This window comes from Etheostoma spectabile, unplaced genomic scaffold, assembly GCF_008692095.1.
Source record: "Etheostoma spectabile isolate EspeVRDwgs_2016 unplaced genomic scaffold, UIUC_Espe_1.0 scaffold00006399, whole genome shotgun sequence".
Lineage (NCBI taxonomy): Eukaryota > Metazoa > Chordata > Actinopteri > Perciformes > Percidae > Etheostoma > Etheostoma spectabile.
The window spans coordinates 41,866-67,927 of record NW_022603371.1 but is presented as its reverse complement, the minus strand read 5'-3'; the positions used below and the strand labels follow the sequence as shown (position 1 = coordinate 67,927).

The 26,062-nt window shown below is 43.2% G+C and overlaps 2 protein-coding genes across 2 annotated transcripts in view; both read left to right on the top strand.

Moving 5' to 3' along the window:
* aebp1a (AE binding protein 1a) overlaps nucleotides 1–25,904 on the top strand; it is a 31,740-nt gene extending 5,836 nt beyond the window's left edge. Inside the window, exons 4-21 of the mRNA XM_032508148.1 lie at nucleotides 2,159–2,218; nucleotides 3,513–3,581; nucleotides 5,449–5,508; nucleotides 5,608–5,676; nucleotides 7,729–7,806; nucleotides 8,471–8,580; nucleotides 9,237–9,376; nucleotides 10,596–10,680; nucleotides 10,768–10,912; nucleotides 16,279–16,358; nucleotides 17,313–17,436; nucleotides 17,531–17,727; nucleotides 19,457–19,630; nucleotides 19,719–19,844; nucleotides 19,929–20,175; nucleotides 21,578–21,717; nucleotides 23,062–23,161; nucleotides 23,763–25,904. Coding sequence (XP_032364039.1) covers nucleotides 2,159–2,218; nucleotides 3,513–3,581; nucleotides 5,449–5,508; nucleotides 5,608–5,676; nucleotides 7,729–7,806; nucleotides 8,471–8,580; nucleotides 9,237–9,376; nucleotides 10,596–10,680; nucleotides 10,768–10,912; nucleotides 16,279–16,358; nucleotides 17,313–17,436; nucleotides 17,531–17,727; nucleotides 19,457–19,630; nucleotides 19,719–19,844; nucleotides 19,929–20,175; nucleotides 21,578–21,717; nucleotides 23,062–23,161; nucleotides 23,763–24,328 — 2,570 coding nt within the window. The 3' untranslated portion in view covers nucleotides 24,329–25,904. The remainder of the gene's footprint in view (nucleotides 1–2,158; nucleotides 2,219–3,512; nucleotides 3,582–5,448; nucleotides 5,509–5,607; nucleotides 5,677–7,728; nucleotides 7,807–8,470; nucleotides 8,581–9,236; nucleotides 9,377–10,595; nucleotides 10,681–10,767; nucleotides 10,913–16,278; nucleotides 16,359–17,312; nucleotides 17,437–17,530; nucleotides 17,728–19,456; nucleotides 19,631–19,718; nucleotides 19,845–19,928; nucleotides 20,176–21,577; nucleotides 21,718–23,061; nucleotides 23,162–23,762) is intronic.
* Nucleotides 13,370–15,512, top strand: LOC116678062 (nascent polypeptide-associated complex subunit alpha, muscle-specific form-like). The gene is made up of 2 exons (XM_032508150.1): nucleotides 13,370–14,535; nucleotides 14,587–15,512. The coding sequence occupies exons 1-2, from the start codon at nucleotides 13,716–13,718 to the stop codon at nucleotides 15,003–15,005; spliced, it is 1,239 nt and encodes a 412-aa protein (XP_032364041.1). The 5' UTR covers nucleotides 13,370–13,715; the 3' UTR covers nucleotides 15,006–15,512.
* Nucleotides 25,905–26,062: the final 158 nt, after the last annotated feature.

Here is a 26,062-nt window from a genome sequence, read left to right as displayed (position 1 = left end):
TATTTATCTGTATTTTAGTCTTTTCAATGTTTTCATGCTTTTATCTTTTTGTATCATTGTCTCTTGGGTATTATTGTCTCTTGGGTATTATTGTCTCTTGGGTATTATTGTCTCTTGGGTATTCTTGTCTCTTGGGTATTATTGTCTCTTGGGTATTATTGTCTCTTGGGTATTATTGTCTCTTGGGCATTATTGTCTCTTACGCATTATTGTCTCTTACGCATTATTGTCTCTTACGCATTATTGTCTCTTGGGTATTATTGTCTCTTGGGCGTTATTGTCTCTTGGGCATTATTGTCTCTTGGGTATTATTGTCTCTCGGGTATTATTGTCTCTTGGGCGTTATTGTCTCTTGGGCATTATTGTCTCTTGGGCGTTATTGTCTCTTGGGTATTATTGTCTCTTGGGCATTATTGTCTCTTGGGTATTATTGTCTCTTGGGTGTTATTGTCTCTTGGGCGTTATTGTCTCTTGGGTATTATTGTCTCTTGGGTATTACTGTCTCTTGGGCATTATTGTCTCTTGGTATTATTGTCTCTTGGGTATTATTGTCTCTTGGATATTATTGTCTCTTGGTATTATTGTCTCTTGGTATTATTGTCTCTTGGATTATTGTCTCTTGGTTATTGTCTCTTGGGTATTATTGTCTCTTGGGTATTATTGTCTCTTACGCATTATTGTCTCTTGGGTATTATTGTCTCTTGGATATTATTGTCTCTTGGATATTATTGTCTCTTGGGTATTATTGTCTCTTGGGCATTATTGTCTCTTACGCATTATTGTCTCTTGGGTATTATTGTCTCTTGGGCATTATTGTCTCTTACGCATTATTGTCTCTTACACATTATTGTCTCTTACGCATTATTGTCTCTTGGGCATTATTGTCTCTTGGGCGTTATTGTCTCTTGGGCATTATTGTCTCTTGGGTATTATTGTCTCTTGGGTATTATTGTCTCTTGGGCGTTATTGTCTCTTGGGCATTATTGTCTCTTGGGTATTATTGTCTCTTGGGTATTATTGTCTCTTGGGTATTATTGTCTCTTGGATATTATTGTCTCTTGGATATTATTGTCTCTTGGGTATTATTGTCTCTTGGGTATTATTGTCTCTTGGATATTATTGTCTCTTGGGTATTATTGTCTCTTGGGTATTATTGTCTCTTACGCATTATTGTTCTTGGGTATTCTTGTCTCTTGGATATTATTGTCTCTTGGATATTATTGTCTCTTGGGTATTATTGTCTCTGGGCATTATTGTCTCTTACGCATTATTGTCTCTTGGGTATTATTGTCTTGGGCATTATGTCTCTTACGCATTATTGTCTCTTACACATTATTGTCTCTTACGCATTATTGTCTCTGGGTATTATTGTCTCTTGGGCGTTATTGTCTCTTGGGATTATGTCTCTTGGGTATTATTGTCTCTTGGGTATTATTGTCTCTTGGGCATTATTGTCTCTTGGGTATATTGTCTCTTGGATATTATGTCTCTTGGATATTATTGTCTCTTGGGTATAGTGCTTGGGGATTATTGTCTCTTGAGCATTATTGTCTCTTGGGTATTATGTCTCTTGGGATTATTGTCTCTTGGGCATTATTGTCTCTTGGGTTATTGTCTCTTGGGTATATGTCTCTGGATATTATTGTCTCTTGGGCATTATTGTCTCTTGGGTATTATTGTCTCTTGGGTATTATTGTCTCTGGGCATTATTGTCTCTTGGGTATTATTGTCTCTTGGGTATTATTGTCTCTTGGGTATTATTGTCTTTACACTTGTTAAAGCACTTTGTAACTTGTTTTTGAAAAGTTTTCTACAAATAAAGATAATTATTATTATTATTATCATACTCAGGTATTGTTTTGAAGATTATTTTTTGGGCATTTTAGGCCTTTAATTGACAGGACAGATTAAGATATTAAAGGGGAGAGAAAGGGGGAGTGACATGCAGCAAAGGGCCGCAAGCCGGACTCGAACCCCGGCCCGCTGCGTCGAGGAGTAAACCTCTACATATGGGCACCCGCTCTACCAACTGAGCTATCTGGGTGCCCATACTCAGGGTTTTTAAGGGAATCAGAAGTATATTCCTAAAGAGATAATGTTAATTATTCTTGTCTGGTGAGACTCCAGACTTGTGAACTCTGTAACTTTATCTTCCCAGTGATTCCACCTGTGACCCCAACGGCGCCCGGATGGGAGGAGCCCGTCGAGCCAGGCCTCGGTGAGACTTTCATTCCCGGGACACTGATCCGGCGTTAACAGTGCCAGTCTTTATACACGGGTCTACATCAGAAACCTTTAAATCATCTCCAGCTAGTCCAAAACGTTTAACCTTTTAACAAAGACAAAAAAACGTGAACACATAACTCCGGTCCTGGCCTCCCTCCACTGGCTGCCCGTCCGTTACAGGAGAGATTTTAAGATTTTATTGCTTGTTTTTAAGGCTTTAAAGGGTCTGGCGCCCCCTTACCTGGCTGATCTCTTATGCCGTCATTCACCAGTCAGAACGCTGAGGTCGGCCAATCAGCTGCTCTGGGACGTCCCGATGTCAAAGCTAAAAAACAAGGGTGAAAGAGCCTTTGCAGTGGGCGCCCCCCCCCCCCCCCACCTATGGAACAACCCCCCCACGGAACAACCCCCCCCATTCATATTAAAGCTGCACAGACCTTACAAAATCGCTGCTTAAGACCTGTTTGCTGCAGCTTTAAACCCTCGTTAACCCGGATTCTGATGTTTTAAAGTGTTGTTGTTTGTCTCCCTGTGATTCACTTTGGGTGTAGTCATATTTTACACTTATAAATGTATTTGACATCGACCCTGTTCAGCACTTTGGTCAACTGTTGTTGTTTTTAAATATAGAGATAAAATTGACATTGACATTAGTTAGCGTGCAGTTGACATCAAGAAGCCGGGTTAGGTTTGGGTTATGAAGGTTAGGGGTTAACGCCCGGGATGGGCACTGCGAGGGGCAGGAGGTGCCCAACGGGAGTAAAACGTGTGAGTAAAACACTTAAAAACTAAGTCTGGTTATGTAAAAGCTGCTCAAAAGAAAGCCAGATATTAAAAGCAGGTTAAAAGAACCACTGGACAGGACGGACAGCGTCAGATTAAAACTTTAGATAAAACAGGTCACATCCACGCCTGCCCTGTCCTATCCCCTGGAGGGATTGCAAGATGAATAATTAAATATATAAATCAAATAAAAAATATATATACATAACACAACATTTATGGAAACAAATTCCCCCGGCATTGCATTGTAAAAAAAAACACATCCCAGTGTTAAAGGAATATTATTTAAAGGTGCCCCGTTTATTTATGAAATTGGACATAAAGGGATTTGACCGTGTGAGACTCCACAGTGGTCTCAGTGCAGAAGACATTTTTGTCTGAAAAGACGGCTGAGGACAGAGGGGGGGGGGGGCAGTTAATGTGTAGATCCGTCTGTGTGTTTGAAGACGGATATTTTGCCATAAAATGTTATAATATTTCAGTGTGTGCTGGGTTCTTCACAGATGACATGCCTGGTGGACGCCAAGATAACAGAAAGACCACGACTACTGAGGTCATCATGTACATACCAGGTACCCTCTGTCACACAATCTGGGTCCAGGTTTTTCTATATATGTTGTTTTTTTTTTACTGCATGGAGGAATTTTTGGGGCTCCCCCAAAGAGTTTTCAGTCTGAACCAAAGGAAAATTGACAAGCCCTCATACTCTGCTTCTGACTGGCTAGTAGTCCTTACCTAGGTACTGTCAGGGCCCTCATACTCTGCTTCTGACTAGCTAGTAGTCCTTACCTAGGTACTGTCAGGGCCTCATACTCTGCTTCTGACTAGCTAGTAGTCCTTACCTAGGTACTGTCAGGGCCCTCATACTCTGCTTCTGACTAGCTAGTAGTCCTTACCTAGGTACTGTCAGGGCCTCATACTCTGCTTCTGACTGGCTAGTAGTCCTTACCTAGGTACTGTCAGGGCCCTCATACTCTGCTTCTGACTGGCTAGTAGTCCTTACCTAGGTACTGTCAGGGCCTCATACTCTGCTTCTGACTAGCTAGTAGTCCTTACCTAGGTACTGTCAGGGCCCTCATACTCTGCTTCTGATGGCTAGTAGTCCTTACCTAGGTACTGTCAGGGCCTCATACTTTGCTTCTGACTGGCTAGTAGTCCTTACCTAGGTACTGTCAGGGCCCTCATACTCTGCTTCTGACTGGCTAGTAGTCCTTACCTAGGTACTGTCAGGGCCCTCATACTCTGCTTCTGACTGGCTAGTAGTCCTTACCTAGGTACTGTCAGGGCCTCATACTCTGCTTCTGACTGGCTAGTAGTCCTTACCTAGGTACTGTCAGGGCCCTCATACTCTGCTTCTGACTGGCTAGTAGTCCTTACCTAGGTACTGTCAGGGCCCTCATACTCTGCTTCTGACTGGCTAGTAGTCCTTACCTAGGTACTGTCAGGGCCTCATACTCTGCTTCTGACTGGCTAGTAGTCCTTACCTAGGTACTGTCAGGGCCCTCATACTCTGCTTCTGACTGGCTAGTAGTCCTTACCTAGGTACTGTCAGGGCCCTCATACTCTGCTTCTGACTGGCTAGTAGTCCTTACCTAGGTACTGTCAGGGCCCTCATACTCTGCTCCTGACTGGCTAGTAGTCCTTACCTAGGTACTGTCAGGGCCCTCATACTCTGCTCCTGACTGGCTAGTAGTCCTTACCTAGGTACTGTCAGGGCCCTCATACTCTGCTCCTGACTGGCTAGTAGTCCTTACCTAGGTACTGTCAGGGCCCTCATACTCTGCTCCTGACTGGCTAGTAGTCCTTACCTATCTCAGCCAATTGCACTTTACTTGAAGGTATCTACAAAACAGTGACATGACACTGTCATGAACGTGTCATAAACATTGCAAACAAGTCATAAACGTTTAGGACTTAATGCTTCCTTAAGTCATTCGGTTTTGTTATGACACGTTAGAGTTCATGAGTCATGACTGTGTCACGACAGTGGCATGTCAACACAAATGTAACGTAAGATTTACTGTAACTTACTGGCAACAATTATCCAGCAAGTTACTGTGAATTCTTTTCCCAGTAGAGGTACCGTACTTCCATTAACAGTATTTCATGTATTCATTGTCAAATAAAAAAACAATTAAAAACAACATAAGCTAAAAAAGTAAAAAATACAGTAATTTATTGTACTATTTACAGTACTATAGTGGCTATATAGTGTGATGTTTTAACAGTAATTTCGCTCAGACTACTGTGATTTCAACTGTAATACTTAAGACTACTGTGATGTTGTCATGTCGACAAGTTTGTAATGTAACTTTACAGCATCCTACTGTAAAAATCCTAAACAGTAGTCTAAAAGTAAATAACTGGAGATTTCACAGCCGTTATTCACAGTGTTAGCGAAAAGCCTGATCTCTCATCATGTATCTGCGTCTGTTTCAGAGGAAGCCACCACCGTCCCGTATGTCGGCCCCTGGTACGAAGAGTACGATTACGCCGACCGTACGTCCATCATCCGTCCTTGATATACTCTTTGCACCAAATAACTAAACAGGCTCCACTTCTTCCTCGACGACTTAGTCTCTGCTTCTGTCTTCCCAGTGGCCGCTAAGAAACAAGAAGAGGAGGAGGAGAGAGCTCGCAAGGAAAAGGCAGAAAAGGCGGAAAAAGGTTTTTAACATTTAAATTGTTCTGGAAATCCTGCGGATAAATCCGCCGCTGAAAATAGTCCCCCACGACGAGGTATTTCCTCTTGTTTGTGTGATGACAACAACAAAAACGTCTTCTCGCTGGATCACTGGAGCAATTTCAAAGATTGTCGTTCCTATAAGTCACTTGACTGAGATTTAAAAAATACACAGTTTTACAAGATGCATGTCATCAGCAGGAACCAATAGGCTTGGAGCTGAGACACGCGTCACCAGACTCCATTTATAATAATAAATGATTATAATCAGTACTTTTAGCGTGTATAGAGCCAGCATATTTCCACGATTAAATGGGTGAATTAACCAAACCAAGATTATTTTTTGGGGCTTTTCCACCTTTTAATGGACAGGATAGCAGGATAGAGAGACCGAGATTAAAAATATACTAAAAAACTAGATTTTTATCAGACACTTAGAATAATGATCTGAGTACTTTTAGTGGACGTAAACTGACTGTGCACCATTGCCCATCAATGTTAAACTGCAGCTTGTTTTGTTTGTTAAAGGTCCACTGTGTGGGAATTTCTCCCATCTAGCGTTGCGATCATTTATTTCCTTTTCAACATGTTCATATTTGCAATGGCGGCCTTTCAAGTCACCATTGGACCAATGTTTTTACCATATCTCGGTCTAAAAGGTTGATGAAAAAAAAAGAAAACACGTAGTAAGTAGATGATAAATAACACCCAAAAAGCTTTAAAGGTCCAATGTGTAGGAATTTCTAATCCAGTGAGATCCACTTTCCAATCAACTCTCTCGCTCCATGCAGTTCAAAGGACGTATTACAGCTACGGTGGCCTTCACGCTTCAAAAAGCATCGTCTCTCGCTCTTTTCAATCTCCTTTTACGTTTTGTTTTCCCCTTCCTGAAATTTGGATTTTGAATCCATGTGGTCCTCCATGTTTCCTTCTTTAAACTTGACGGGGCCGGGAAGCGACGATATTTGTTAGCGTTAGCATTAGCAGCTGCGAGTTCATCATGTGACAGCGATAACGTGAAAGGTGGAGCAGTACGTCCTGTATGTCCCTCACCGGCCACCGTAGTTCAAGATGGAGCATGAACATGGAGCGTCTACCCCAGTTCATACGAATGGAAATGTTAAAATTTCAAGCCAATAAGGAATACTTGGAATTGATGGTGGGGGTAAATATTCATGAAAATTCACTTTGTGAATGGACAACATAGATTTTGATAATGAACAACTGAACATGTGCACCTGCTCTGACAACTGAGCCAACCCGGCCACGAATGAAGTGTATTAACAACGCTAAAACTACTGTTTATTTACATGGAGTTTGGTGTCTTTAGCGAACCCGATTTCACGGATGTTTTTACTCTTTAACAGAAATTTCAACCTCCTTAGAAATCCTTTCCATAATGTTGTCAGACACTTAGAATAATAATCTGAGTCTATCAGCGGCAAAACGAGCATTTCTATGAAGGTAAATACAAGCTGGACAGTTGCCCCATTAACTTCCATTGTAGCTTGTTTCTCTGCTGCCGTCTGCAGCGATCTCCTTTAATACTGGACCAATGTCAAAGATCGTCGTTCCCATCAGTCACTTAGACCCAAAAACATAGGAAAACAGGGTCCAGGTTGAAAAAAACCCAAAGTTATCCTTTAATGATTGATAAGAGAAAGGAAAAATGACTAGAGAAGATGGAGGTGGGATGTTAAATAAATCCCAGAGACCAGCTGGGGGGTGTTACGATGATCTCAAGACGCAGGGAGGGGCTGATAACCGCCTGTCAAAGGTCTGACACAGCATTTAGGTATTTCCTGTAACATCGGAAGAAGAAGTTACCGCTTTTATGCATTGAAAATATTGAAAATATGAACTCAAATCGACTAAACCGACCCTTGTTGCAGACGGGAAACAGATGTACGGGTGGAGACAAAAGTGCACTGACGCACACATGTTGATATTGTGCGTGGTGGTGGTTGTTGGCTGGAGAGCGAGGTCCATGTTGAAGCATCTCTTGACTCACATTGTTTTCTCATCACGCTGTGAAGCCGAGCAGCAGAGGAAGAAGTGGGAGGAGGAGGAAGAGGAGAGACTGAAGCAGATCTCTGTGCCGCTGGAGCCAAAAAGTAAGAGAAAAAGCTAAATCTTACCAAGTTTATTTATCTTAATCATAGCCAAAATATCTAAGAACACTGAACTTAACCCTTGTGTTGTCTTCCCGTCAGCCACGGTCACTTTTTTTTCAACATTGTTATCTTTTTCCAACATTTTTGTCACTTTTTCAGTGTTGTGGGTGCTTTTTTTTTGACGTTTTTGGTGTTTTTCCCAAAGTTTTTTGAGATTTTTAATGTTGATATTTTCAGCGCTTATTTTGACAGCCCATTTTTTGGGACAAAAAAGATAAATATGAACTGAAAACGGGTCAATTTGACCCAAGGACAACATGTTGGTTAAGACAAAGTCACGAAACGCTTCAGATCAGTAAAGTCATTTGCGGTCAAAGTGGCGCCAAAATGAATGGGAGTCAATGGGATGCTAACTGCAGGTGATGGCTTAGTAGCATTAAAATGGCGCCATGGGTTCAATGTAAACAAGAAGCTTATACCAATAGCGCGGCAGGTAGATAAGCCAGTTTGTGATTGGTTGCCGCAAAATTGTGAGCTGAAGCAGGAGAATTAGACGTGCAGGTTTCCAGACCGAGCTGCAGGCAGAGGGGGCGGGGTTTACCCAGACTAGCGTCTCATTAGGTGAAAAGGAAGACGCTTCTGACAGCCTTTGTGTCCCTCTCAGAGTGTCCTCCTCTGGGCTTGGAGTCTCACCGGGTGGAGGACGACCAGCTGCTGGCCTCCTCTCAGTCTCACCACGGCTTCACGGCTCAGAGGGGGCGGCTCAACATGCAGGTACAGGCACAATTGGGGGGCATGTTGTGGTATGATGCGACATAGAGGAAAGCTTAGACAACATCGGGTCCTTCAGAGGTCAGAGGTCAGGGGACGAGGTCTCTTCCAACCAAACCTGTCCATGTGTAAATATGTTTGTGTGTCTACAGATTCGGGGAGTGTGATAAGACCAGGTTACTTTCAGGACTCTCTCCCTTTGGAGGGCGGAGGGCCTGTCTCACTTTAGCATACTTCCCAGAGAGAAAGAGAGAGAGAGAGAGAGAGAGAGAGAGAGAGAGAGAGAGAGAGAGAGAGAGAGAGAGAGAGAGAGAGAGAGTGGTTGGACTAGGCATTAGCATCTGATACTTTCAGAGAGAGAGAGAGAGAGAATGAGTTCACCTTCAGGAAGAAGACAGGGACTTCAGAGATTTGGGACGGCACTGAAAAACAAATGATTTAAATAACATCTGGTGGTTAATCTGTACTTCCTGCTTAATGCTCTCCTCATTCGAGTGTTCATTTAAGTCTCCCCCTGAAAGTTCCCAAATCTTCTTCACACATGTGCAATGATCTCCTCCCTAACACGGGGGCGTCTGCTGTGAAACCAGTCCTCTGTGTCCCGGTCTGGATAAGTATAATCTGAGGGGGGTCATGGGGGTCTTGTGGCTCGTGTGCAGGGCTCCAAGGACGAGGACGACCTGTACGGAGGAGCGTGGTGCGCCGAGCCAGAGGAGAAGAACCACTGGTTCGAGGTGGATGCGCGCCGGGAGGTGGAGTTCACGGGGGTCATCACTCAGGGAAGAAACTCCGAGCAGCTGTGAGTCTGAGCTTCACTTCATGAGACGCACGCAGGGCTGCGTTCGCTGCGATTCAGCGCTCGTTCATGGAGCAATAGACGCTCATTTCTGACAGAAAACAAAGGCAATGTTGGGACTGACATTACATGAAGTCTAAATTATGCGATGCCGTGCAATGCTGCTTAACGAGTACTCCAAACTACGATACATGTTGTGGATTCCTACCCTTATAAACAGCCCATAAACGACCCGTTTTATGAATTAAACCCCTAGCGGTGGCAGGAAATACGACAACATGTCAAGAGAACTGGTCTCAACTAGTCGTTTTGAATGGCCGGGTTAGCTCAAGTATTAATGAGTATAATATTACCGAAATGTAATTAATTACTAATTACATTTCGGTAATATTATGCCTTATGTTACTGCATTACAGCAAAAAGGAATACACTACTGTAATTTACTGTAGTTACTCCCAACACTGTATTACCATAGGCCTTATTTATGGGGGGATGGGGGATTTATTCAAAGAAACCCGTTTTGGTCACTTTTTTTCAACATTATTATCACTTTTTCCAACATTTTTGTTACTTTTTCAATGTTGTGGGTGCTTTTTTGATGTTTTGATGTTGACATTTTCAACGCTTTTTGCGTGGGCCCATTTTTTTTTGGATTAAAAAAAAAGAAGAAATTAACTGATAACGGGTCAAATTTGACCCAAGGACAACATGAGGGTTCATGTTTTTGTCGTACTTTCAACATTGCTGTGGCTTTTTTTCAGAGATCAAGCTTTTTTAAATTCACGATGTCAACCCTCCGAGTGACGCCCGTGTATATTACGCAACTTTTGAGAACCCAAGACTTTTGTAGACTCATTTCAAGCACCAATACAATTGAGCGTAGGTACTGCATGTTTTCACAAGAGACTTGAGATAATATTTCCGCTTTAGCGCCAAATGATCTCTTTACACATAGCTCTGAAATGATTTTTGCGCATCGTTATACAGAAAGCGGAGTTTCTTCTGAACAATATGATATGAAACACAGTCATATGCAAATACCCTTAAAAGGAGAATTTCAGAAGATAGCTTAAAAATACCCTTAGACATCAGAGGGTTTAAGGGTTAAAGGCCAAAATGACCCGAGAAATCATCTTAAATACAACAAACTTTAAAAACAAAAGTCACATTCTTGACATACCGGAGCTTCCATACAGATGAAATATGGAGTTTTTCCCCCCAGGGAGGACTTTGTGTCGTCCTACTTCGTGGCGTTCAGCAACGACAGTCGGGACTGGACAACGCTGCAGGACGGCTACGCTGAATGGGTGCGTGGAAATCAAACAATACATAGCTCATATCTTACGATAGATAGGTCATAATTCATAACTATTGATTTGGATCTTCTCCTGCAGTTGTTCTACGGGAACGTGGACAAGGACACGCCGGTGCTGGGTCAGTTCAGCCCCCCCGTGGTGGCGCGCTACATCCGCATCCTGCCGCAGAGCTGGAACGGCAGCTTGTGTCTTCGAGCCGAGATCCTGGCCTGTCAGCTCCCCAGTCAGTCAACGTCAATTTTTATTTCTATAGCACATTTAAAAACAACAACAGTTGACCAAAGTGCTGAACAGGGTCGATTTTAAATGCATAAATAACAAGTGTAAAAAATTACTACACCCAAAGTGAATCACAGGGAGACAAACAACAACACTTTAAAACATCAGAATCCAGGTTAACGAGGGTTAAAAGCCGCAGCAAACAGGTCTTAAGCAGCGATTTAAACGTTTGTAAGGTCTGTGCAGCTCTAATAGGAATGGGGGGGGGGGGGGGGGTTGTTCCATAGGGGGGGGGCGCCCACTGCAAAAGCTCTCTAGCCCTTATTTTTTAGCTTTGATCTCGGGACGTCCCAGAGCAGCTGATTGGTCGACCTCAGCGTTCTGACTGGTGAATGACGGCATAAGAGATCAGCCAGGTAAGGGGGCGCCAGACCATTTAAAGCCTTATAAACAAGCAATAAAATCTTAAAATCTATCCTGTAACGGACGGGCAGCCAGTGGAGGGAGGCCAGGACTGGCGTTATGTGTTCCCGTTTTTTTTGTTTTTGTTAAAAGGTTAAACGTTTTGGACTAGCTGGAGATGATTTAAAGATTTCTGACGTAGACCCATGGATAAAGAATTACAGTAATCCAGCCGAGCAGTGATGAAAGCATGGAGGACTTTTTCAACGTCTTTGGATGGAAGATAGGCCTTTATTTTAGCTATAAGTCTAAGCATCACAGACACCATCAGAGGCGCAATTTACAGGGGTGGAAGGGGTGGGGGGGTCACAAAACTGGCCACTGCAACCCCCCAAAAACCTATTATAATCTCGTTTACATAAATAAGGACATTTGCACCACAAATTGATCCAGAAAAATCCACCAGAGTGCAGAAAATTAAGTGTCTGGCGTTCAATATTTTAATTTTGCTCATTTTTTTGTGTGCAAAAGCTCCGATTTTTTGCAAATCTTTTTTTGCCCCCCCCCCCCCCCCCCATGTTGAACCCAAAGTTACGCCCTTGGACACCGTTGATCTCTCATCTCTTTCAGCCGCTAGGAAGCCAGGGTTTGAGGCAGGGTTTTCCCGTTGTTTGGAGAGTTTCTTGACTTCATGAGTCAGTTTTCTCATTCCTCAGAGGAATACGTCATCCTCCGCTGGATTAAATACAGAACTGTTTGCCAGACTTTGAGTTAAAAAGGTTTCACAATAAAAACTCCATAACCTCGGGGTTAGATGGTGTACCATTACTGCACATAACTGAATCCCTGAAGTAACTATGTCTACTCAAAGGTACTGCACCTAATTACAAAGTACTTTACTTGAGTATTTCTGATTTCTCCTACTTTATACTTCTACTCCTCTACATTTATTTCATAAATTTTGTTACTCTGCAAAATTCAAATTACAATACAAAAACATAATCCACTAATAAATGATGATATATTGGATTATTATCAGTTAAGATTAAACGTTATTGATCCTGGGGGGGGGGGGGGGGGGCATCCAGCAGAACAATCAAGTAATTAAAATGAGATGCAACTTTTCCAGCTGCAACATCAAAGTGATAAACACATTAATGCACCAATAATTAAAATACAACAACATAATATAGTGTATATTTTTCTGAAATGGGCCATTCTGCATAATTTGCATTTTCACACTTGGTACTTAATACTTGTATTTGACTTAAGTACAATTATAAATGCAGGACTTTTACTTGTTACAGAGTACTTCTACACTGTAGTGTTACTTTTACTGAAAAGATCTAAGTTCTTCTGTTCTCCACTGACTACTTCTACCTACAGAAACACGTTGTTTTTACTAGAATGGATATTTAGAATGGATATACTGACCACAATGCTTTAAAGCCGTATGCTCAGTAGACTTAGATATCTGGACGTTTTCTCTTTGCAAAGAGCAGCTAAGATGCAACTGTAAAATGCTAGTATTTTACTAGTATACTACTAGTTAAATACTGACCCATTTTTCATTTATACCCAAACGACCCATTTTGGTCGTACAATACTCGTTGACATCTAACAATTCAGGTAAAATTTGCCGCATTTCTCCTTTAAAGAGACAGGCGCATCTATGGGTGCAGCGGCCATGGGTAGTATGTGTTTTTTGTTTTTTTAACAAAGCATGTAAACTTCTCCTAGTAAAAACACAAAATACAAGTCATCCTGAAAATGCTTTATAATATTCACCCTATAAAAACTCTTATTAGCAAATGCAGATGAGTCATATTAAAACATGCCTCACTTCCTACCAGGAAGGCAAAATGCAAGTCATTTAAGCTATTTGTTATTTATAGATAGATAGATAGATAGATAGATAGATAGATAGAGATAGATAGATAGATAGATAGATAGATAGATAGATAGATAGATAGATAGATAGATAGATAGATAGATAGATAGATAGATAGATAGATAGCTTTATGATAATTTAATATTAAGCATATAACATGTGAAACAAATAGCTGAGTCATGTATTCGTATTTCACTTCAATACTTTTCTGCTCCGGTTGTCACTTTAAAGATATGATAATTCAATTAAAAATTGATTGTAATATAAATATTGAATTACTATTGTTGTCCTCCCATTTCAAAAGATGCACTTTTGAAAATAAACAAAAAGATCAAAAAGAACTTTCCATCCTGTTACCTTTGATGAATGATGTCACTCCATTCCACTCCTCTGATGAGATCTTTAATATATAGGACCTAAACCCTTTAAAACTCACAATCTCAACCAGAGCCGTCGGACAAGGACACTCAGAGACATTTACAGAGCATCACAGACAAACTGCCAAATCTTTACGATGGAGAACTCCAACGTCAAACAAAACAAGAAAGGCAAGAATAAAGGGAAGAGAACTGTTATCCAGCTGGAGGTAACACGCTCTTACAACTCCTGGAATAACAGGATTTCATCCCTTCGCGTGTGGAACGAGGCTCTCATTTCTGTAGGGGAACAGGTTCCAGAGACCATCACCACAACCGTTCTCACTAAAGAGAAGGAGACATTGGAAGGGGTCCAACCACAACAGGCTCCTACATCCACGGATGCTCCACAGCCAGCAGCTAAACCCGAGGTTGCTCCACTGCAAGACGGTGCTGCACCCAAAGGTTCTTCCCAGCAGGCTGCTACACCAACAGACCTCGTTGCACCAAAAGACGTGGTGCTGAAGATTGTTAGACAGACGGAGAATCTACAACCGGAAGTTACTCTTAAAGTTGCTTCCCCAAAGGTTTCTGGAGATATTGGTGGTCCACAGCAGGTTGCTACACCAACAGATCTTCCACAGAAGATAGATTCAGGTTCACATAAAGAGGCTCCCCAGGAAGTGGCTACTTCTACATCTAATGCCAACGTTGTACCAAAAGACGTGCCACTAAAAGGAGCTACACCAAAACTCGTGAAGGTTGTTAGATGGAAGGATCTAGAGCAGGAACTTACCATCCAGGTGGCTCCACAGCAGGCTGCAGCTACACCTGAGAATACACCTTCAGGTGCTGCTCAGCAGGTTTGTGAGGCCTATGAAATGATCAGAGGCCCTGTACAGAGAAAGACGCTTTGGAAAGCCCCACCACCCTACCGTACTCTTAGAGATGCTTCACCGAAGGTTTCTGGACAGGTTGGTGGTCCACAGCAGGCTGCAGCTACACCTGAGTGTGTGTCACCACCTTCAGGTGCAGCACAGCCGGCTGGTGAGGCCAGCGAACTGACAAGGGGCCCTGTCCAGAGAAAAACTCTTTGGAAACCAACGCAACCTCACAGAGCGCCTAAGCATGAAGGCTTGGCTAGGGTTTGGGCTGGTAAGGTTGAAGCCGGTTGTTATAAACGGGGCCCGGTTCAACGGAAAAAACTCTGGACACCAACACCACCCTCTCCACAAGAACACTCGGGAGGGTCAGTGACTATGGGAAACCTCGCTGGACAGCACCACAGTTCAGCCTACTGGCAAACGCAATTTCAAGGGAAGTTGAGGCGAGTGGGGATGAAGCCAGTGATTTTAAAAGCTGTCTTATGCAGCAGAAAGATATCTGCACAGCGCCGCACATCACTCAGGCCTGTGAAGAGGTGGAGGCTTCCTCCCAGCACGCCATGACTGTTGACCTGGAGCTCCAGCCTCTGCAGCTCAGCAGCCATGAGAAGGAGGAGATCACCACACTAAAGGAGGAGAACGAAGCTTTAAGATCTTCCCTCCAGCAGGCGAGCTGCAAAAAGGAGGAGAACAATAAGCTAAAGGAGGAGAACAAAGCTTTGACAGCTGAAGTGGAGCAGCTCAAAGAAGAGCTGAAAGAAAATAACGTTCTTCATGATGAGGTCAATCAGAAGAACGTTAAAAAGATCAGTGATCTGGAGGTCCAGCTTCTGTTTAAGACGGCCTCTGAAGCCAACACTCGCCATGAGAAGGAGCAGATGGAGGAGGCTCTTCAGAGGCAAAAGGAAAGTCAGAAGGAAACAGAAGTCCACCTGGCCGAGCAGAGAGAGGAGAACCACAGGCTGATGGTTAAACTGGCCCAGGCGCTTAGCAACCTGGAGAGTCAGCAGCTGCAGTGGCAGGAGGAGAGAACCCGTCTCCTCCAGTCGCTCAGCGACATCCAAGACACCCTGCAGGAGACAACATGCAGCGGTGTGAAAGAGGAGACTGACGACCAAGGGGAGGCAACACTAAGCCAACCAAAAGGCAACGCTAAGCCAAAAAAACCTTCTCTCTGGAGAAGATTCCTCCGGCTGTTCAAATAATCTGGAGGACATTTTACCACCATAGTTATCCCCCCAGCTATCCCACCAACCCTCAACTCCACATCCTTATTTAGACATCTGTATTCTCTATTAGTCTGTAGACATCTGTAGAGAGGTGATCTATCTACAGATTGCTACTGCTAATACCCCATCGGTCCATTATTCTCCCAACATCTGTAGAGATGTGATCTCTCTACAGATTACCACTTCCCAGATTTCGTCATCACTTGTGACGAGTTGTTCCTTATCTTCTTAGAGTATATGTTCCCCCCGTCTTAGTTTGGGTTTTCTCCGAGTTTCTTCGGTTCTCCCAAAGTCCAACCTCCAATCTGACATGCAATCAATAACAAATATATTTTACTATCAATAAAAAAACAATTAAATTAAATCTAATTCTGAATCTAAATGCATTTTATCCATTTATAAGTTTATGTTACTAAGATAAGTTTCTAAGTATGGCACAGTGTTGTAGAAAAGGTATAAAGTTATGTTATTATATTTCAATTGTATTATTATATAAATCAAATTGTGTACACTAGTAAACTACTAGTAAAATACTAGTAGCTTTACATCAGAAAGAAACAGCTTTAAGAGTAAAATCTTGTCTCCAATCAGCGTGTTGCTTCTTCCAGGCAGCTACCGCAGTGAGAACGACGTCAACCCGTCCGATGACCTGGACTTCAAACACCACAACTACAAGGACATGAGACAGGTCGGTTTTTAACTCTGACTTATAAAAAAAAAGAAAACATGTGCCTTTTATAATTCATTACAGTGGCGCTGACCGTCCTGTGGGAGGAAGCCATCGATGAGGTTGTGGACGTTTCTGTGCAGCAGGAGAGGAATTGTCTTGGAGAGTGAGACTTATTGAAACGAAATATAGACTAAGCTGTACAACTGAGTCAAGGTTTAGAATTCGGGGAGATTTAATTATTCCCTGCAGAGACTAACCAAGTGGGAAGACAGTTTTTTACAGAGTTAACGCGGTAACAGTGTGACAACGTCTTGTGAAATAAAAACAGTAGCGTCCCCGTCTTATCTCCTGTTTCCCGAGAGGAGAAAATGAGATTTTTTGCAAAATACGTCTAATCTTAGAGACAAGTTGGAGCCTCTTAGGGACCCTGGACTTGCTTTTATAATATGTAGAACTGAACAAAAGTCTCCTTCAGACTCCCTGGCATTGTCCTTGGAGAGACTAAGTGTCTCTCCTTCAGGTAGGACCCACAGGGAAGGGATTTTAAAAGTCATACAACCTGAAAAGCATTGTAATTGAATAATCTGAATAATAATAATAATAATAATACATGCATATTATAGAAAGATATATGAAATCATGCTTAACTGTAACTTTCCCATTACAAGCGGAAGGAGGTTGTATGGGGGGCCAAGTGCCCTCATGGAGCCTCCTCCAGTGCGACACACACCCAGGTCTGGTCTGCCTGAGGGGGGCCAGCCTCGGGTGGGGGTGTGTTGTGACAAAAGGCCGAAACACCCAACGAGGTGGTGCACAACTGATGATGTGTCGTATTGGAGGCACCAGGCGGTCACCACCCCAATCCATCCCCTCCCAGGAGGACATCTCCAACCACAGCTCTTGGGATTCTAACATCTGGTCCTGTTAGGCATACTGCAGCAACAACATAACAAAATGCGTTTCTTTCTGTAGATGATGAAGGTGATAAACGAAGAGTGTCCCAACATCACCAGGATCTACAACATCGGTAAAAGCTCTCAGGGCCTGAAGATGTACGCCATGGAGATCTCCGACAACCCCGGGGAGCACGAGACCGGTACGAGACCGCTGAAGAACGTCCCGACTGTGTATACGTGACACGGCTCAGTCAAGCTAACGGTTCCTGTTGTCCCCCCCCCCCCCGTCTCTAGGTGAGCCTGAATTTCGGTACACAGCCGGTCTGCATGGGAACGAGGCGCTGGGTCGAGAGCTTCTCCTCCTGCTGATGCAGTTTCTGTGCAAGGAGTACAACGATGGGAACCCCCGAGTGCAGCGCCTGGTGGACGGAGTGAGAATACACCTGGTGCCCTCGCTCAACCCCGACGCTTACGAACTGGCCTTCGAGATGGTACGCCGGAGCAGGAATTAAACAGAACTTAAACTGCAAAGAGTAGCTAGATTAGGGGTTTCCTTTGAAACTAGCGATCGAGACCATAAATTCATTATGAAAACGTTTACTGAGGTGATAAATCAAAAGAGAAATAGGCTCATTTGCTCATAGACTTCTGTAGAAACAGACTTCTTTTGGAGTCAGTGGAGTTTCCCATTGGCTTTGGGTCTACTTTGTCCCCTTTTCGAAAGCTTTCTATAACACAAATTTGGGTTTCTTTCAAACAAATTGTGCAAAAAAGTAACGTGGATGGTGAACGCTCCTCACAAGTTAAATAAAATAATCACTTCACTACTTTAATTAAATTTGAGTGTTTTTTGTAAATTTTACAGCATTTGGAGAAAAGAATAATTGATAAAACAACTTGTGTGTGACAAAGACATGTCCAAAAAAGACAAATATCAAATAAAAGTGACAAAAATGTGAACAAATGTTTAAAGAAAATGAGTCAAAAATGCTGTACAAAGTGACAAAAATGTCAAGAAAAATGAAAAATGTAAAAAAAAATAGCCTTAAAAATTTGAAAAAATAAAAATAAAAAAATCACAAAAAATTTTAAAGGCTTAGAAAAAGTCCACAAACATTGAAAAAATGACAAAAACATTGTGGGGAAAGACACAAAAGGGTCGAAAAAGACGACCAAAACGATTGAAGGTTTTTCATTTGAAATTTCGACTCAGAAAAACAAAGATTTGCAGGTCGGTGGGAAGACAACACGAGGGTTAAGGCTTCACTTTTCACACATTTTTGGGAAGCTTTGGTTTTTTTGTGTGTTTTTTACAGTCTATGACGGCAGCTTGTATACCACTGCATCACATTTTCTCCACTGGAAAGGTTTCTAAAAACGAACTTTTGCAGTGAATGAACATTTTCTCAAGTGTAACATAAATTAACCCTCATGTTGTCCTCATGTTGTCCTCATGTTGTCTTCACTCATGTTGTCCTCATGTTGTCCTCATGTTGTCCTCATGTTGTCCTCATGTTGTCCTCATGTTGTCCTCATGTTGTCCTCATGTTGTCCTCATGTTGTCCTCATGTTGTCCTTGGGTCAAATTGACCCGTTGTCCTATATCAATGTTCTTTTTACCCAAAATAACATGATTGATTCCAACGCTCTTTGCCAAGTACAAATCTCTACTTTCATTAATTTTGGGTCTTATTATATTCTATAGCATTGTAAAACAAATGGAAGTGTTGTTGAAATAGTATTGAGTAAAAGTTGACATATTCCAGTCTGTGATTATCATCAACATCCATTCCTTTAATTTTAGTCTCAATAATTCCTAATTTCTGCTTTTCTAACTCAAACATTAGGTATAATTGAGTTAATAAGTTAGTGTTACGTAGTGTTGAAAATGTCTACAAAAGTGACAAACACTGACAAGAAAGCGTCAAAAATGTTGAAAAAAGGGACAAAAACATAAGAAAAAGTAAAAACGTTGATAAAAGCGCCATCAAAAAGTGATTTTCAGACTTTACAGGAAGCTTTGGGTTTTTTACAGTCTATGACAGCAGCATCACATCGCATCCCATTTTCTCCACTGGAAAGGCGTCTAAGGACGTACTTTTACAGTGTCTGGACATTTTCTCAAGTATTTATTTACCGATGCTGAGATGCTATGTTCCTTTAAAATGTTCTTTGAGAGCCAACATGGTCCTCCTCCTTCTCCTTCTCCTCCTCCCCCAGGGCTCGGAGATGGGGAACTGGGCGCTGGGCCACTGGACCGAAGAAGGTTACGACATCTTCCAGAACTTCCCCGACCTGAACAGCGTCCTGTGGGGAGCCGAGGACCGAGGCTGGGTCCCTCGCGTCGTGCCCAACCATCACATCCCCCTCCCGGAAAACTTCCTCAACGGCTCTGTGAGTTTGGGCCCATCCCCCCCCCACTTCGATCCTACACAATGTGCTGTGACCCAAACTTCTCTGATTTTTGTTTTTTTTATAACAGCTCGCTACTGAGACAAAAGCCATCATTTCCTGGATGGAGCGCAACCCGTTTGTGCTCGGCGCTAATTTGCAAGGAGGAGAAAAACTGGTGGTGTACCCGTTTGACATGCAGCGTCCAGCAATATCTGTAAGGCTATTCCACAAAGAAATAAAGCCATAAATCAACTCAGCACCCATGTAATAACCCTACAACCCTTCGATGTTGTTGAAGCTGACCGACAGCCAGCGGTGGAGAAGCAACGCCAACATGAACGAGGAGACGTGGGCTCGCATCCAGCGGCAGAGGGATGGGTCTCTGAGGGAGACGCCAGACGACGCCATGTTCCGCTGGTTGGCGATGTCGTACGCCCACAGCCACCTCACCATGACGGAGACCTACCGGGGCTCCTGCCATGGCGACGACGTCACCGGGGGACAGGGCATCGCCAACAGAGCCAGCTGGGATCCAGTGGTGGGCAGTAAGTGTTGACACGGAGAGCTTCAAAGAAATAGTAAAGGGATGTGAAAAAGCAAAAATCACTTATCTGTTTGGGGTCCAATTCAAGAGAAGTGAGGGGCGTTAAAAACATACACTCATCTAAAGGGTTATTAGGAACACAAGTTCAATTTCTCATCAATGCAATTATCTAATCAACCAATCACATGGCAGTTGCTTCAATGCATTTAGGGGGTGTGGTCCTGGTCCAGACAGTCTCCTGAACTCCAAATTGAACGTCAGAATGGGAAATAAAGGTGATTTAAGCAATTTTTGATCGACTCAGTTACAGGGATTTACACCCACAACCATTTCTAGGGTTTACAAAGAATGGCGTGAAAAGGGAAAAACACCCAGCATGCAGCAGTCCTGGGGGGGGAGAATGCCTTGTTGATGCTAGAGGTCAGAGGAGAATGGGCCGACTGATTCAAGCTGATAGAAGAGCAACTTTGACTGAAATAATTACTCGTTACAACCGAGGTATGCACTCATCTCCACTACAAACAGGGAAAAAGAGGCTACAATTTGAAAGAGCTCACCAAAATTGGACCGTTGAAGACTGGAAAAATGTTGCCTGGTCTGATGAGTCTCGATTTCTGTTGAGACCTTCAGATGGTAGAGTCAGAATTTGGCGTAAACAGAATGAGAACATGGATCCATCATGCCTTGTTGGTAGTGGTGGTGTAATGGTGTGGGGGATGTTTTCTTGGCACACTTTAGGCCCCTTAGTGCCAATCGGGCACGGTTTAAATACCCCGGCCTACCTGAGCCTGGTTTCTGACCATGTCCATCCCTTTATGTCCACCATGTACCCATCCTCTGATGGCTACTTCCAGCAGGATAATGCACCATGTCACAAAGCTCCAATCATTTCAAATTGGTTTCTTGAACATGACATGATGAGTTCACTGGACTAAAATGGCCCCCCCAGTCACCATATCTCAAACCATAGAGCATCTTTGGGATGTGGTGGAACGGGAGCTTCGTGCCCTGGATGTGATGCTATCCTCTCAATATGGGCCAACATGTCTAAAGAATGCTTTCAACACCTTGTTGGATCAATGCCACGTAGAAGTAAGGCAGTTCTGAAGGCGAAAGGGGGTCAAACACAGTATTAGTATGGTGTTCCTAATAATCCCATAGGTGAGTGTAGTTCTGTAACCTGTTGGCAGTGAAATCATCCTGAGCAACCGCGGCATTATTTTGGAAAGAAGTGTTGCTGTTGAGTTTGTCAAATGTCACGATTTGATGCATTGAAACATCACATCGGAAATCCAGTGTACCTCCGTGATAACCGTGGTGGACACCTGAACAGATGAACTGAGAACCTGCTGCACGGTGGACACCACCGTGAGTAATTGAGCTGATTGTTTCCGTGCCAACAGGTATGAACGACTTCAGCTACCTGCACACCAACTGCTTCGAGCTGTCCATCTTCCTGGGATGTGACAAGTTTCCTCACGAGAGCGAGCTGCCGCTGGAGTGGGAGAACAACCGCGAGGCTCTGCTGTCCTTCATCGAACAAGTGAGAACTCAACTGATGAGCACGAGACCCTTATAGAACCCTATGAGACGCTTATAGAACCCTATGAGACCCTTATAGAACCCCATGAGACCCTTATAGAACCCTATGAGACCCTTATAGAACCACATGAGACCCTTAAAGAACCCCATGAGACCCTTATAGAACCCTATGAGACCCTTATTGAACACTATGAGACCTTATAGAACCCTATGAGACCCTTATAGAACACTATGAGACCCTTACAGAACCCTATGAGACCCTTATAGAACCCTATGAGACAATATAGAACCCTATGAGACCCTTATAGAACCCTATGAGACCCTTACAGAACCCTATGAGACCCTTATAGAACCCTATGAGACAATATAGAACCCTATGAGACCCTTATAGAACCCTATGAGACCCTTTCAGAACCCTATGAGACCCTTATAGAACCCTATGAGACCCTTACAGAACCCTATGAGACCCTTATAGAACCCTATGAGACCCTTATAGAACCCTATGAGACCCTTACAGAACCCTATGAGACCCTTATAGAACCCTATGAGACCCTTATAGAACCACATGAGACCCTTATAGAACCCCATGAGACCCTTATTGAACACTATGAGACCCTTATAGAACCCTATGAGACCCTTACAGAACCCTATGAGACCCTTATAGAACCCTATGAGACAATATAGAACCCTATGAGACCCTTATAGAACCCTATGAGACCCTTTCATAACCCTATGAGACCCTTATAGAACCCTATGAGACCCTTTCAGAACCCTATGAGACCCTTATAGAACCCTATGAGACCCTTACAGAACCCTATGAGACCCTTATAGAACCCTATGAGACCCTTATAGAACCCTATGAGACCCTTTCAGAACCCTGTGAGACCCTTATAGAACCCTATGAGACCCTTATAGAACCCTATGAGACCCTTATAGAACCCCATGAGACCCTTACAGAACCACATGAGACCCTTATAGAACCACATGAGACCCTTATAGAACCCCATGAGACCCTTATAGAACCCTATGAGACCCTTATTGAACACTATGAGACCCTTATAGAACCCTATGAGACCCTTATAGAACCCTATGAGACCCTTATAGAACCCTATGAGACCCTTATAGAACCCTATGAGAACCTTGTAGAACCCTGAGACCCTTTTTGGGTAATTTGGTTGGGGAAAAATCCATATTTCCGACATAAAAACACTTTGAATCGGGTCAGTTTGACCCGAGGACAACACACGGGGTAAACAATGGACTGAAAGCGACGTATTTAACTGGATTGTTTCATTTTCCTACGACCTGGCTCTGTTTGAGGCATGACTTGCGCTGTCCTGTGCAGGTTAACCGAGGGATTAAGGGTGTCGTGAGAGACGTGGAGGGGAACCCGCTGCCCAACGTCACCATATCCGTGGAGGGGATCCGGCATGATGTCAAAACGGGTACGTTTGGTACAAAAATGTACATTTACAACGCATTCTCATCAACAGGGTTTGAATCTCAGATGTTGATGTGTGAATCACTTTTATTGCGTAGAATATTCTAGGGACAAAGGTACAGAGATCAAGCTGTCACAGCTCTCCCCTAAAATTATCTTGCTCTTTGGCCCTTGCACCCCTGGTCTTATTCACTTAGGCTGGGGTCTCTAGGTCCCAGTGGTGTGATATGTTGGTGTGCTTATTCGTTATCTTTCAGTTAGTACGTGACATAAAGGTCATGACCTTTTCAGGGCCTGCAGAGCAAAGATTACACAACTTGTTGCACTTTCACTTGGGCTGGAAAGAGGATCTGCAACCGGACTCAGGATGAATCGAACCATCAATCCTGCTTCTGACACGTTTAGTAGAGCTGGGTTATAACCCAATGAACCAGAACATCTGATATTATAGAACAGAAGTATTGCAAAACAACTTAATGCATGAACAACACGTCTTCATTTGTGTTGAAATAATGCTTTTTGCCTTTTAGCTTAAATGTATAATGCAAATCACACACAACAGTGCGTAGAAAGAACTCCTAACCATTGACCTTCACTCTCTCCAGCTCCCGGCGGCGACTACTGGCGGCTGCTGAACCCCGGCGAGTACCGGGTGACGGCCAAGGTTGACGGCTACACCCCTCAGACCAGACTCTGCATGGTGGGCTACGACTCGGGGGCCACGTCCTGCAGCTTCACCTTGGCCAAATCCAACTGGGACCGCATCAAACAGATCATGGCGCTCCACGGCAAGAGGCCCATTCGACTGGTCCCCAAAGTCACCGAGGTGAAGACCACCGCCGCCAGCAGCCCGGCGACCACCGCCGCCGGCACCGGCGACGGTGCTAGCGCGCAGAACGCAGAGCGACTCCGGCGGCTCCGGATCATGCGTCTACGCCGGCTGCGTCAGCAGAGACTACGAGCCGGTCTCGGCACAACTCCCGCTACCACGACGACGACCACGACGACGACAACAGCAGCCCCGACGACAATACCGGAAACGGAGAGGACAACGTCCTGGTACGACTCCTGGTTCCCGGTGGACAGTTTGATGACGGAGAACCCGTTCGACCGAGTCGACTTTAACTCGGAGTCCACGCAGGACTATCCCTTTGAATACACTATTGATTGAATGTAACATTCAGAAACCCCACGTCTATGTAAACTTCACTAACCACAACACCACAGCTTTAATAAAAATAAATACAAAAACAGATAGGTCGTTAATTATTCAGTTCCCAGAAAGTTTTCACTCGTTGGGTGAACATTGAGAGATTTTTCCCCCAATGTTTTTATCCATTTTCAATGCGCCTTTTTGTTGTTTTTTCCCACATTTTGGGACATTTTTCCACTTTTTACGTTACTTTATCACTATTTCCCAATGCTATAAGTGGAGATGAATGTGACTTTAACCCTTGTGTTGTCTCCCATTGACGATGCAACTTTAGTTTTTATGGGTATGAATTTAAAATTCAAACTTTTGGTTTGTCTTTTGTTGACACATTTGTCCCTTTCCCGACGTTTTTGGACACTTTTTCTGATTTTGGTTTCCATTTTTTCTTTGCTTTTTGACGTTTGTTGTTGTTTTTTCCCACATTTTTGGAAACTTTTTCCTCTTTTTTAGTGTTACTTTATCACTTTTTCCCAATGCTATAAGTGGAGATGAATGTACCTTTAACTTTAACTTTAATTTTGCGGCCTAAGGGATGGGGTGAGTGTGTTTGGATCTAGATTCAACCCCCCCCCCCCCCCCCCTTGAAGGCAGGTTTTGCAAACTACGGCAGCCTGACAACACGTGTTCTGATCCCAGATCCTGCTGCAGGTGAACGGTGTTATAATCTCAACAAACAGGGAAATGACTCGAAAGCACAGGCGTAACCAAAAGTGGATTTTTTAAAAGTTTGAATTCTTTCTATTTTTGAAATTGTTGCTTTTTTCAGAGTTTGAGACACCTTTTTCCATTTTTTTTTTGGAACAATTTGGGACATTTTGTCGCCTATTTTTGACATTTTTAAAACAGTTTTCGCTGCTTTTTTCTGTTTTCTCACCTTTTGAGTTTTTGTCGTTTTTCGAGGGTTTTTTCAGATGTCGCTTCTTTTTGTTGTTTTTTTAAATACACAATCTCCAGATTCAAGATTACTTCATCGTCATACCACAGCACACTGTAGCACGACATTACGTGCAACGTTCACAACTTAAAAGAATACAGCACAGAAACAATTAAAAGCATCGTCAAACAATGTCAAGTTATTAGTTATAAGAATTAAAAAATAAATAAATGCTTATATGGGTGTGCAGAGCATGTAGAGAGATAAATATAAATATATAGCATCTAAAAAAACTGAACATTTAAATATTTAGATACTAGAGACATACAGTTGGGAAGAAGTACAAGTATGGTATAAATATCCGTATTTAAAGTAAAATAGTGTGACGTAAAATAAAGTAAATGTTGAACCCAAAGTTACACCCTGGCTCTACAGACAGTTTAACCACAGCCAACGCTTCCTTGTGCATGACATGTTTTGCATACTGAACCAAAAATAAAACTGTGGGCACATTCAATCTTTTCCTCGTGTGTTTTCTTTCCTGCTCCGACCATCAGAGAACATACCAGGTATGGTTTCATGTTTCAGCAAACGGAGCGGACATGTTCCTCATCGCTCAGCGGCAGGAAGTGGAGTCAGATGTCCAAAAACTGAATTCAACTTGTGACCTTTCCCCAGATCACAGGCTTGTCTCATTTATCTCACTTTCCTTCAGAGCTGGAAGAAGCTGGGCGTGCTGGTCTTACAGGGAGGTGTGTTCAGGTGCATTCTGGGCGTGCTGGTCTTACAGGGAGGTGTGTTCAGGTGCATTCTCGGGG